Raw genomic sequence first — 14,574 nt, 5'->3', positions numbered from 1 at the left:
AAAATAGCAAAAATTGCAATATTAATATGGTAATATTATCTGCTAAATCAGTTATAATCGCGCATGACATGAAAAGTAGTACTTGAATCTTGAATATTTTAAATAGATCTACTTTTCTATTCCTCATGTAGACGTGTTTTGACGGCTTTTCGCCCCCCCCCCCCCTTTTTGAGGCCTCAAACAGTGAAAAAATGTCCTACATGTATTTAGACCCAAAACACTGTTTTTCGTTTGAGAAATGTTGTTAAAAAAGTGTCCACTTTTTCGGCGCCGAATCCCCCCCCCCGCTCATGTTTGGGGGTTTGAAGGGGGCGGTAGTCCCCCTCATCGCCAAGAAAATTTTGGACATGTGACATGTTAAAAATGGCCTCAGGTCGATCATAGGGTAACTAGTAACCGATGCTGAAAAGCCTTTTACTCTATCTCAATTCATTGAGAAGTTGCAGCACTTTGAAATCAGTTTTGATGGGGAAAAAATGCAAAAATAGTGATTTTTTGGCAATTTTGAGACTTCCCCGCGTTGCCATGGTAACAGGAAATTTACGATTGAGCATGCTGTTACAGAGGCTATGATCTAGTCAACATTTGTGCAAAGTTTCATCAGTATTGAAACATTTTTCATAGTTTCATAGCAGTTTGAACTTGTAACAGGAGGCTTTTCAATGAAAACGGTCATTTTTCACATTATGCTCATGGGGTAAAAGGTTCTACATCTACATCTACATCGTACGTCGGCGCAATCACACTTGATTATAACGCGACGGGTGGTGCTAGGTCAAGAAAAAGAAATATACATGAAATGATAGAAAGTTAGAAGAGGTTGGATAGGTCAAAAGAAAGAGATATAGACAAAATGTCTGGCCAGCTTCGTTTTCGCCTCTTCAACCCAAACCCCTGCTTGAAAGATACCAAGTCAGGGGCCTCTACGTACAATGGAGGCAGGTAGGCTGTTCCAGGCTGTGGCTGTACGAGGGAAGAATGAGTTCTTGTAGTACGATGTAGATGGTTGATGGAAATTCTTGGAGTGGTCACTTCTAGTGCGGCTCGGGGCAGGGGTGAGGCAATCGCTGACTGGTATATGTCCACAAGGTCATTGGTGATCTTGAACATCATGGTCAGCTGGGCTTTGGTCCGTCGTGACTCTAATTAATGTCTCCCATCCCAAGTGTTGAATCATGGAGGATACGCTGCTGGTGTTGTGGTAACAGTTCGTCACATATCTTGCAGCTCTCCTCTGGACCATCTCGAGCTTGCGTGTAAGGGTTCCAGACAGTGGAGCAATATTCAAGGTTAAATCATAGATTATTATACATTTTTCTCAAGTTTGATTTTTTTAATGTTGGCTCATTTGGAGGCATGCAACTTTAAAGCGAGCAAAAAAGTATCATGAAATTATAATCATTATCTTAATATAAAAAAATGCCGTAGTTGACAACGATATATATGTTTCATATTCGTGAACAATTTTAACAGTCACGTGACATTTTCAAAATGGCGCTTTGCTGTGCGAGTGCGTGTTGATTCTTTTCTTTTATTTATTGTCAGAGTTTCATGTTTATTTTGCAATGTAACATTGTCATTTTATATGCTTTTTGTTAAAACTTACAATCTTAAATAACTAAGTTTGTTATATATTTGATATTTTTTTATGATTATGCAAATTATTGATAAAAAAACAAGTCAAGAAACCGGTTTCAAAACATGCAAAACGTTAAAATAATGAGTGGTTGTGACTAATGTACACTGAAGTTTGATACACTCAATTAAATGATTTCGAATTTTGCTTAAAAATGTCTTTGCTTTTTCCATTTCTTAATGGTAGGTGCATCATGATGAAGGCCAAATTTTAGATCCTGCTTCCAAATTTGTAATATTCCTCAAAAATTAGATCGATTTTATAAACAACTATATTTTCCGTTATTTTATCTGTGTATGCTTGATGAATTATGTGGAATAATATGAAATTAGTCAAAGCCAATGAACGGGGAAGTAGGCTAAAAAAAAGTTCATTTTCCGTTTTTAAGACGTGTTTTACGCATAAATGTAGTCTTCAGCCGTGCAAGCTAAAGCCCGGGCCTGCTTCGTTATCCTGGCCTTTGACTTCCACATATTAAAAAATGACATCTGCCAGACCGCACTAACAAAGTTCTATGCTCCTGCGTTTATGAATAAATTATGCAAATGAGCCGCCATGTTGGAGTTTCGGGAAGCGTGTTGGAAATTGCTACCTGTTCGTTTTGAAAGCTCGTCCTAACTAACAGTTTCCTTGAATGTAGGAAAACTTGGTTTTGTTTGATTGCATATTGAATGATAGGTATTACAAAATAAATATAATGAAAATCGATCAATTAATAATTGTATACCAGCGTTATAAAGTCAATTTAATTCATCAGAATAATAAGGTTCTGTTGCAGGGTATCAGTAAAAGACTGATTTTTTTCCCGTTTTTGAAATTTATTTGAACACGGAGACAATTTTTCTCAAACAGGTTTATGAATATACTTTACGTTGCAACAGAGTTTACCGTGTGTCCATTCCTTATTTAAATTGTCTGAGAAGTTAAATCTGTTTGTTTACATGTAAATGTGTACCGTCATTTTGACCGACTGGAATAAAAACTACCATGACGATGATAATACCGGATATGTAATGAAAATTATGTCGTGTAGTGCAAAGTTTTGGACATTGAAATTAAAATTAACACTTACGTTGACTCAAACTGTTCCTTGTCAGCAAAATTGAAACCGAAAGTAGTGGTTGTTCTAGAATTTAATCGAATAAAATGGGTGGGATTTAACCACCGCGCATGCCCTGTGCGAACGGTTTGTTTACATCCGGTCGTAGCATAGGGTAATAGTGCAAACTTTGTTAGTGGACCGTGCATATTCGCTTAATAAATGGAAATGTCTAACTGTATGGGCCAGTACTGCTACTTATAAGCACTATTGCGGTTGGCCGTACAACATTTTTTCAATAATAAATAAATGGAATGATGAAGTCAGTAACTTGCACTTTTTAATACGGAAAATGGCAAAGCCTCAAAGCAATCTTGATTTACTTTTACAGTGAAATAGTATAAAATATTGGTTTATTTTTATTTTAAATTTTCAGTTTTAAAACTGTCCTTCGGTATTTTATACACTGCTTCCGTTTATTCTGGTTCTCTGTCTTATAATGGTTCCCTTAGAAGTGCACAAGAGACCACTGTGCACATCTGTTTTCAATCAGAATTTCTCTGCTTTTGTTGTTACCTTGTAATTGTCTGTGATTGACCCGATAGCATTCTTTTGCAGTCGTGGAAAACAGGTGCGCTGCATCTTAAAATGGTGAACAATCATATTACCAATGTATTACATCCATAATTATTGTCCATAGAAATGATTTAATAATGTTTCAGTTTATTTCTCTTCATATTTTCACATGGACTTGAAGGATTAAAGTCCATGATTTTCAGAAGAAAAAATATATAGTTCATCAAATGCTAAAAATTTATATACCTACTTTTATTGATAAAGTTTTCATGATTTTTAAGAAAATCTTCTTTTAAAAACACAAGTTTGCTTATTCAATATTGTTTTAGGTGATTTATTTTAAATATATGTGTTAGGGCTAGCCTCAACAGTACATAAAAGCTAGTTGTACTTGACTAACATATGGCTAGAATTTTGGCTAGCCGGTCCGTATTGCAATTTTTTTAAAGCCTGAAGCATATAAATGAGCTATTTTCTGTCCATAGATAAAATAGTGGAATATGTGAGCATCTGGGTCTTTTGGACACATTTATGGTTATTTAATATTTAAAATTATTCTGAAAACAAGTAACGGTCTGTTTTACAGTCAGTAACGAGGTACCAGAACATCCAGTATTGAGCCCTGTATCAGGTCATATATTTGAGAAGAGACTTGTTGAGAAGTACATTAAAGAAAATGGAACAGATCCAATTACTGGGGACAAGTTGGAGCTGGAAATGCTTCTTGATGTCAAAGGTTGGTTACTTATAAATCATCATGGTGTCCTTTATTTATTTTATAAACAAACAGTTACTAATTGTCTTTATTAATTGATGAATTATTGATTCAAATCTTTTGAAATAAGATAAAAAAATGGCATATGTTTTTGACAAATAATGTTTTTAAGTGGTTATTGAAAAAACAATCCCTTTTTGAAAAAAAAATACCTGAAACAGAATTGTTGTTTATTTTTTTACAGCATCTCCACTAGTGAAACCTAGGCCTCCGTCATTTACAAGTATACCAGCCATATTGAAGGCATTACAAGATGAGTGGGTATGTAAAGCAGGTTGTGATTAATGTGTTGACCTTTTTTATGAATAATATGTATGCATAGTCAATCTCACTTCAGATAAATAGATGAGGGTAGTCCTTAGATGGAAAATCAAGCTTTGTCTGTTGCTACGTTGGGTGGTTTTATGTTAATAAACTGCTACCAGTATAAAGTCACGGTTGAGGTTCAATGGGGGTTGAATCAAGTTTGTAGTCATTTCAAAATGACATCTTGCCATAGAACTTTACTTGAAATGATGATTTTATTTGTAACTACTGCTCTTTTCGTGCCTCCAACCTAATTATATTTATTAGAAAAAATAAACATATTATATGCTTGGTTTAACACAATTATTAAACTTGTTTTTTTTTGTATTTTAGGATGCTGTTATGTTACATAGTTTCACCCTCAGACAGCAACTGCAGACTGCAAGACAGGGTAACTTATGATAATACTAGTAGACTATTGTATTATATTGAAATATTCATACAATAAAACTAAGGTTAAAAGGTCATTTAAGGTTTATACAGTCAATAGAGCCAGGTCAGTGTTAACGTTCATACTGTTTGTAGTACCTGACCGTAATGGTAAAGACCTAAAACTACATATTAAGGAATACTTTTTATGTATTTGGTGGGTAAGCCATGCTGAATGAAGTTTATTCAGTTGACTTTTTGTATTGATCGGAAATTCCTACTTGTCTTAATAGTTAACCATTAGCCTACTTGCTGCAACTAAATCTATACATGTGACAGGTGTGGACCAAGATCATCCAGCTCGTCCATGCCTCTGATCATGGTCAACACTGTTTGCTATTCAGTCAGTGCTAATTTAAAAAAAATCCCACATTTGTCCAGATTGAAAGATTTAATACAGTTTCAGTCTGTCATATCATTAGGATAATGTTTGTCCATTTTGATTTAGTTGAACTAGTTAAAATAATGTTACAATATGATGTAATTAATTACTTGCAGAGTTGTCTCATGCCTTGTACCAGCACGATGCAGCCTGTCGTGTGATAGCACGTCTGACCAAGGAAGTGACGGCTGCCAGAGAGGGTATGTTTCATACTGTTATAATATTAGATTTGTACATTTCATCATTCTTTAGTCTTGACCCTGAAAATCAAATAGATAGGAAAATACATTAATTCTCAGGATAGTTTGTATTAGACAAAATATTCTTGTTAAGTTTCATTTAGTTGGAGTATTTTATAAAGAACTATTTAGTTAAGCATATGTTATTGAATAGACTTGACATACCACAACTAAATGACTGACATATTTATATGTATTTGGTTTTATTTTCAGCTTTGGCTACACTCAAACCCCAAGCTGGTATTACAGCTGGAAGTTACGCTGTCCCAGCGGCACCACAACCTGTGAGTTTATACAATAAAAATTTCATCTGTACATTCTTATGTTTACTTTCTAAAGTCTCACAATTTTTTTATCATTTTCAATGAAACTCGTTTGATTTTAGTTGTGAGTTTGAATTCAGCTGTTGGTTCTAATCCCATCAGGGACTTTGAATACTTTTATGCAAGAAAGCTATCCAGCTAGATTATGTTACATCGGTGGTTCTACTTAGGGTACCATTTGTGCCTAAAGTAATACACAGAGGGACAGCCGAGGTCATCATTGACCAGTAAAGCTAAATGTTGCCATACTGACAGTGTTAGTGTGACTTATAACCCAACAAAATAAATTGTTAACAATTACTGCATACATTTTGTGTTCAGTTTCCTAGGGTAACTGGGTCATTTAAGAGAATTAACATGAGTCTTATACTTATTGTGTAAAAAGCTTTTGTTTTGTATTTTAAATTATTTTTTAACAAACCAGTATTAGACAGGCTTTTATTTACCCATGTCATTACCTTTTCAGTGTATCAATGATATGTTTGCATAATTTGAGAGTCAAACTCGTATATATATATTACTTGTAGTATTATTTTCAACCTTGCAACAATGTTATTTTAAGACAAGGGTGTTATTCTTCGATACTGTAACCCAAATATTTTATATTTTTCACCAGTCATACGCAGCAGAAGCAGGTCCAGAGGCAGCTGAACAACCGATGGAGGAAGCCGGAATGTCAGATGAGGTTCTACAGAAGCTACAAGATAAAGCTACATTACTTACAGCCGAGAGAAAGAAAGTAAGTCCTGTAAAGTTTGATAAAATATTTCTTCAAGCTACATTCATTGTTTCATCAGAAGATAATTAAACGCATTTTGTTCAGCTTATTTCTCACAGAAGTGTTCATTGTAACAAATACTATCAACTATAGTGTTGAATACTTTATTATATGTAAAGAAGATAGAAAAAGTAAAATTTTATATTTTTATTTAACAACAAAATACGTTGCCGAGTGGTTAAGGTCGTTGACTTCAAACCACTTGCCCCTCACCTCTGTGGGTTCGAATCCCGACAGGGACTTTGAATTCTTTCATGTGAGGAAGCTATCATTACTCGGGTGCCCGTTCGTGCCTGAAATAATGCACGGAAGGGCACCTGAGGTCTTCCTCCACCAGTAAAGCTAGAACGTCGCGATATGACCTATACTGTGTCGATGTGACATAAAACCCAAAACAAACAAATAACAACAAAATAGGCAGATTTCTCTTCCATGCTTAGATTTTATTTAAAACTTTGGTGTTATATTTTAAAAAAAAAAACATGTGTCAGTTTGTCTAAACAACCTGCCTCCTACAACATAAAAAGAAGTGATTAAGAGAAATAATATTTTGTATATGATATAAAAAAAGTAAACTATTTGAGGTGCTGTGACACACTTGATATGGTTTCTGTCACTGAACCCAGGTCTGTAGGTTCGAGACTATTGGATCAGGACGCTGTTTCCTGATGTAACATCAATACTGGTTTCTTCCAGGCAGCAAACTATAGAGTTGTTTAAGCAACAATAATTCTTCACAATTGAACTAAGTTAAATAGGTTAAAACTAAAATTATTTTTCTCATTAAAATATTTATCTCATTAAAATCGATGAAATATAGTGGACAATGTGCATTATCATATCAAAGATGTCATTATTTAGTGATATGTATGATTAATTACAGAGAGGTAAAACAGTTCCTGAAGGTCTGGCTAACAGTGATGATATAAGAGCTTACAGACAACTTGCCTCACATACTGTAAGTATCACTATTTGTTTGTTTGCTTTTTCTAGTGTTTTTTTTAATGCCAATTTTAACTCATGTGTTTTGGTCATAACTCCGCAGTTGTTCCTTCTAACCAGCTGGATAACTTTAAATCACATATTTACAAATTTTCAGCAGCGACTGACTACTAATCCCTAATGATTACTGAGCAGTGAGAGACAAATGACCATTTTTCTGAATGTGAGAGATTTATTGTCAGGGAGAAGTTATGCCTTGCCAGAGGATCAAACCAGCAACCTCTGGATTACTTAAGTGATGTTCTCTCTGTTGAGTTAAGCAGGCAGACATGTGACTTTGTTTACATTACAATTATGTATTCCATGGCATTTACTGTTCTGTAAAATCTTAGATGTAACTTTGTTTAGTTTTCTGTAATCACATTTCTTAAAGTATATACGTGTATGTAAATGTTTTCCCTTCATAAATATATTGTATATAATTAATTTCTTCTAGACATTCCATATATAATATATTCACTAATTTCAGGGATTACACAGTGCCAGTGTACCTGGTATTCTGTCATTGGATATTTGCTTGAAGGACACATCTAAGATTGTTACAGGTGGGTAACTTTTGTCACATTGACTTGGTGCTATGTGCGTGAATAGTGAATGAGAACAGTTGAGAAAAGTTCTGCATGTCTAGAAAATCTACCAAAAATGTTACATTACAAAAAAAAAGTCAAATTTTTTTCGTAAAGATTGCTAAAGAAACCCACTTGTTGGTTTGTCCACCAACTTATCTCAGTAAAAAGAGCATCAGGGGTCACTGATTCAATCCCTAGGCAATGTGAAATTTCACCATGACAATTATTAAGTAGTCGGTCATTTGCAGAAAAATTGATAGTCCCAGCAAGTTGCCTCAAAAGTAAATAGTGAAAGTTTGCAAGAACTTTTTTTATTGATGAACATGAATAAATATGTTGTTAATTGATAAACTGGTTGATATTATAGGTGGTAATGACAAGAATGCAGTGGTATTTAACAAGGACACACAGCAAGTGATGGCTATACTGAAAGGTCACACAAAGAAGGTCACCAGTGTCATCTATCATCCAGAGGAGGTCTGTTCACTGTTGTTACATTAAAGTTTAAATTTTCAATATCACTAGAGCTTTTATATTGTATTATTTTTTTTATTTTCAAGATTGTCTTTCAGTTGTTAGATAGTTCAGTCTTTTTTCCACTTGAAATCTTTTTTCCTGTATACAATTATTGGAATTTATCAACAAATGGTATATTTTTTTTTACAAACTGTAATTTATTGTTCTAAGAATATAAATGTATTCACTAACTTCACATTTTAAGGAATTGTACTACAAGTTTTGTGAAGGGAATATAATAATTGGTCAATAATGAATCTTTGTCTTGAGGTTTCGGTAATATTAATGCTTTTATTTCAGGAACTTGTATTCACAGCATCTCCAGATTCTACTATTCGAGTATGGGGTGTACAAACTGCCCAGTGTGCACAGATTATCCGAGCCCACGAGTCACCAGTTACCGGTGTCAGTCTACACGCTACTGGAGATTATCTTCTCAGCTCTAGTGTTGACATGGTGAGTCATACATGTAGTTATTCTGAATTTGTAGTGTTCTCAAAGTGTGGAAAGAAGGTCACTGTACAGCGGACAATGAGTAGCTGAACATACTTGCTGCCTGTGAATCCTTTTACAGTACAACGCCCTTTGTGAGATATCCTTTGACAAACAAATATTTTGGTTATTGATGAAAGGTTTTAACACTGGAAGAATTGATATTAATTTTTAAAAATAGAAATAATTGCTGTGTAGAGGTTGGACTGAACTAAGCTTGATCATAAAAAAGCAAGAGACATTGAAAAATTGATGAACTCTTAATCTGAGTTTACACTGATAAAACAAGATTTAACATTTAATGCCTCAAATAATTGACTAAAGTTGCATAAAAATTAAATATTCTTAGCATATGTTTGTTCTTATTTGACAATTTGGCAACCAAGTTTTTCTTCCAAGTGGTCACTTGTTATATGTAAAGCACTGTGGATATCTAACTTTTAAACCCTGTGATCATGGGTTCCAGCCCTACAAGGGTCACAACCATATTTCCTCGCATGCTATTAATACTGGTTAGTTTAAAGAAATGGGCTTGATGGTGATTTAAAAAAGTCTCAAGTTTATAATCTCAATTAAGCAAAAAAATTAAAAAAACATTTCTGTTTATATTACAGCACTGGGCGTTTTCTGATATCAGAACTGGACAGGTTTTATGTAAGGTTTCCGACGCATCATCACAGAACGGTAAGTTATTTCAACATAAAACAATCTGCTTAAACCTCATATTGTCTTGTTACATTTTGAAATCACACTTCTTTTGCCTACTTTAACTTACTTAATAAACTTTCGTTAATAATCTTTGTGTTATTCATTCAGAAAACAGGCAAGATTTATTTTCATGAAACATCATTACAATAGTAATATGTGAATAAAATATTTCAATTTCAAAATTAAGTCATTATCATCACTACACTTATTTCTTACATTAACAACTTTACTAAAGAATATGCCAACCTGTACATCAATATGCACAGTCTAACTATACTGCTATCTCCTCAGTTTAAAAAGTCCAATTAAGGTCTTCTCCTACCGATAAAGCTTGAAGGTCACCAAATGACCTTAATATTCTCAGTGTGACTTGAAAGCCAACAGGAAAAAGCAAAAATTACCTTGCAATGTAAGCATTTTCCCCTCTTTGATATCTCTTTGAATTTTTCAGATTAACTTGATTGTTTGGAGGTCTGATTACATATGATACGAAAATAAGAGTGTGTGGAAATTGACAAAATCGTTGGAAGTATGTCTGATATTTTGTCTTTAATCACATTATGTATGTATTTCAGCTTTGACATGTGCCCAGTTCCATCCTGACGGTCTTATTTTTGGCACTGGTACTGAAGACTCCATGATTAAGGTGTGGGATTTGAAGGAAAGAATTAATGTGGCTAATTTCCCAGGACATCAAGGACCCATTACCAGTATTGCTTTCTCAGAAAATGGTAGGGTTATTTTTAGTGGTAAAATGTTGATTTATAAGATGATGCTTAGCTCTAGGAGTGGAAGCTGTGAAGATGTCCTCTTTTTTTTTTCAAACCTTAAAAGCTTTCGGTGCATACTTCCATGCAATCTGTTGAACCAGTGAATCATTAGATCCATTATTTTATTGTGATATTAAAATATAACAAAACCTAAAAAACATTAAGGTTGAATAGGTTTTTTACAGCATATTTTGCCACAGTTTCACATCCTTTGAAACAGTACAGTTTGATATTTCGCATGGCTCATAAATGTTGTCTTGTGATGATATATAAATTTCTCTGTGAAACAGGTTATTTCTTGGCTACATCTGCAGAGGACTCTGTTGTTAAACTATGGGATTTACGTAAACTCAAGAACTTCAAAACCATACAGCTGGAGGATAAATACGAGGTTTGTGAGACTTCTCTTTCATTTTTAGCTCAGATAATTATGTACAGAATATGAAGAGCTTTTGTACTCACCAAGGTGTTTACATCGCCAAAACTACTGAAGAGGGTTGAAACTTCACACATTATTTGAGAGCAAAAAAGGTCACTGTCTTTGGCCCAAAACTCTTGCATGGATTTTGATAGAGTTATGGCCCTTTTTGAACTTAGAAAATTATACATTATCTCTAGTTTTACATTAAAGCATTAAGAACAGTCAAGCACGATGTCCTACTGACAATCCTTGTTTTACACACATCAGGTATCTTGCAGTACTTGAGTGTTAATAATGATTTTAATGTCTAAAAATGATTTTTATCAGGTTTTCCAAGGTTTATTTTAGATTGAGAGTATAGTTCACACACAATTTATTTGAATATGATTATGTAGGAAGCAATAAGCTTATAGACACACTCTAAAATTTTCACAGACCAATTAACACCAAGTTGCCATGGTGCATTTTGTCAAAATTTTGTAATTTGATATTTTTTAGCTCTGATAGATATTGAACATTACACCTACATTTGTTAATGAACAACTTTTTTGAGAGATGTATACAACATTTGTTGTTTGTTTTCTAGGTACGGTCTCTGTCGTTTGATCAAAGTGGTACATATTTGGCTGTGGCTGGAAGTGATGTGAGGTAAGCTATTACATATTGTTGGGGGCTTTAGTGGCCAAGTAGTTAATGTGACAGACTTCAAACCACTTACTCCTCATGGCTTAGGTTAGAATCTGCCCCAGAGACTTTGGATTCTTTCATGTGAGGATAATGTCAAGCTAGCTCAGATTAATTTGTTGGTTGTTTTTTTTTTTCCCCATTAGTAAAGCTTGAAAATTTTCTTACAACCATATCAGCGACTGCCTTTTACTTTAAAGCTTATATGTCTTCTTTCTTTCTTTAGCAGAAAATTTGCCATATACATGTAGATGTTACTGAAATCTCAACAAAAAAATGCTTTAACTATGACTGATATATTCTTTATGTTACATTGAAATTGAATTAAATATATTTGTGTATGTTTACAGAGTATACCTGTGTAAACAGTGGCAGGAGCTAGCCGTGTTCAATGACCATACAGCCATGGCAACGGGAGTGAAATTCGGACATAACAGTCAGTTTATAGCCTCCGCTAGTATGGACAGATCTGTAAAATTCTTTGGACCTATGTGATCATACTAAACAAGAGTTTGAATTTCAATTGACACAATCATTACTTGTATATTCATTCAACTTGTGTCTTCAAATCGTCATTACTAAATTTTTCAAAAATTCATTACTAAATGTTTCAGATTGATATGGGTTCATTGTAATAGTCTGATTGTTTGTATTTTGTAACCATTTTTTTAAATGTCAATAACAAGGTTTGCAATCTAGTGTTCAATTGTTGATTGTTAACTTCATTTTTGAAGTATGTTTTCCATTATTTCATGGTTGAATTTGATATGATACAAAAACAAAATAGAAGTGAAAGAAGGATTATTATTTTGTAAGATGGTAATATATTTGGAAGGATGTTTATTATTAATTGACATTTGACTTCTTGTAAGTTAACAGCAAGAATGACTGGACTATATTTGTACTGTCATTTCAGACTCTCTACTTTTGGCAGCTGAGTTCTAGAATTTTGATATTCAAATCCCTTAAAGATATATTTTGCTCAAATTTGATATTCAAAAAAATGCTGATAATTGCTACACAGTCTCCTGTTAAACATAAAATGAACATATTTTGAGTACGCACAGAGAATATATGTTTAAGTAAACCCTACATACTATGGTAAACAGTTTTGAATAGTGTCATGAAAAAAAAACGGGCAGTTATTTTTAGAAAGTACTGCATTAACTTAACCAGTGATAGGGAGTGAAGCTTTCCAAATATAGTTTCTGCATTGTTTTATTCAAATTAGACATATTCAGTTAGAATTTCCTAGATATCAATACATTTCTGCAAATGAAGTATTTTACCCAAAAATGAGAAAATTATACTTAAAAGAAAACATAAAGAAACGAAAGACTTATCCAAATTTAAAGTAGGACATAAATAATATACAAAATCAGCAAGATGGGCTGATCTTATTTGTTGCAGAATTATTTTTTAATTTGCTGATAAAGAAGAAAATTTGAATTCTTAGTTTCGCATGAAATGCCTGAAAATATCATTATGTGAAAACTGTTGAATTAAATTATATCGTGTAATTGGTACCATTTCTATTGTTGTTTTATGTAGATATATTTGTATATAATTTTGTCATGCATTTAATGAATGCTCTGTAAACTTGTTTTGACTTTAATCTGGAAAAAATCATAATGTGAAGTCATTGCATTGAGGAATTCAAACAATAGTTTTAATATTGCATAAAATTGGTTTTCATGTTTATATTTTCTTTTTGTTTTACCATGTTATTTACCTTGGACATTTACTTTAAAGAGAATAATTCATTGAAAAATTAACAACCCATTCTTGGTGTCCATGGCTGAATAGTTAAGTTTGTGACTTCAAGCCACTTGCCCCTCACCGCTGTGGGTTCAAATCCCGACAGGGACTTTGGATTCTGTCATGTGAGGAAGCTATCAAGCTTGCTTATAGAATGTTGTAGGTTCTACTAAGGTGCCCATTCATGCCTGAAATAATGCATGGAAGGGCACCTGAGGTCTTCCTCCACCAGTTAAGCTGAAATGTTGCCATGACCTATACTGTGTCAGTGTGACATAAAACCCAATCAAACAAACAACCCATTCGTAATCGCAAGTCATTTTTACTTTTGTCTAAGGAAAAAAAACTTTCCACAGGACTTACATTTAGTTGTAATTGCCATAGAAATCAATAGTATAGATAAGTATGGACCCTGACAAGCATGTATGCAGGCTGTTATTTGGTATTTTCTCAAATGATGACATCATAGTAGACATCATCCTCTTGTGTGACAAAAATGAACTAAAGATAGGTTAAGCTGCCATCAACAATTATGGCCCAATACAGAAGAAAAATGATATAGAAAGCCAATTTTTTTGTGCGACTGTCACTGTCATATAATATACATGCTGTTTCACCTATTACTGTTTTGGACTTTGCCATGGAAGATGGAGTGCTGGGAAATATCCCATAGGGAATGCCATATTTTTAAGATTTCTGAATTTGAAGCATTCCAACGATATGACTTTTAGTTTGTTCCATAGAAATAGCAAACATTTTAGTGTGAGGAAGTTGCTAGTAGCTAGTTTACAGAGTTGTTGTTATTTTAGAAAGGTGTCTACTTGAGCCTGAAACAATACACAGAAGGGCCACTGGTTTATACACCAGTGAAGCCGAGTAGTACATTAGCAGAACTAAATTACTTAGTTATAGATCGTGCAATCCTCATCTGTTTTCAAAGAAAATATTGAGTTTAGAAAATTTAGGCGTTTTTTAACTGAGGTTTTTGATGTATTATGAATTTTGGTAGCACATAATTATTGTACCATATGATTTGAATTACTTTTGTGTAAATATCTGGTCATGTAAGTGCAGTAACAGATTAACAATTGCTTTAATAGGAGTTAATTCATTACTGCACTGACATGATCTGACATCTTCTATGAATGATAGAAATAAATTGTAAGAAGTG

General features: G+C 33.6%; 1 protein-coding gene across 1 annotated transcript; it reads left to right on the top strand.

Moving 5' to 3' along the window:
* Window positions 1-1,462: 1,462 nt before the first annotated feature.
* Window positions 1,463-14,574, top strand: LOC132728266 (pre-mRNA-processing factor 19-like). The gene is made up of 16 exons (XM_060713879.1): window positions 1,463-1,510; window positions 3,838-3,987; window positions 4,211-4,287; window positions 4,666-4,723; window positions 5,260-5,343; window positions 5,596-5,666; window positions 6,322-6,444; window positions 7,367-7,441; window positions 7,955-8,030; window positions 8,422-8,531; window positions 8,871-9,026; window positions 9,677-9,746; window positions 10,346-10,501; window positions 10,831-10,931; window positions 11,548-11,609; window positions 11,996-14,574. The coding sequence occupies exons 1-16, from the start codon at window positions 1,492-1,494 to the stop codon at window positions 12,138-12,140; spliced, it is 1,533 nt and encodes a 510-aa protein (XP_060569862.1). The 5' UTR covers window positions 1,463-1,491; the 3' UTR covers window positions 12,141-14,574.

The sequence above is a fragment of the Ruditapes philippinarum genome, unplaced genomic scaffold (assembly GCF_026571515.1).
Source record: "Ruditapes philippinarum isolate M1 unplaced genomic scaffold, ASM2657151v2 ctg693_1_1_1_1, whole genome shotgun sequence".
Classification (NCBI taxonomy): domain Eukaryota; kingdom Metazoa; phylum Mollusca; class Bivalvia; order Venerida; family Veneridae; genus Ruditapes; species Ruditapes philippinarum.
Note: the sequence above shows the minus strand (reverse complement) of the source record. Positions and strands in the feature narration are given on the sequence as shown.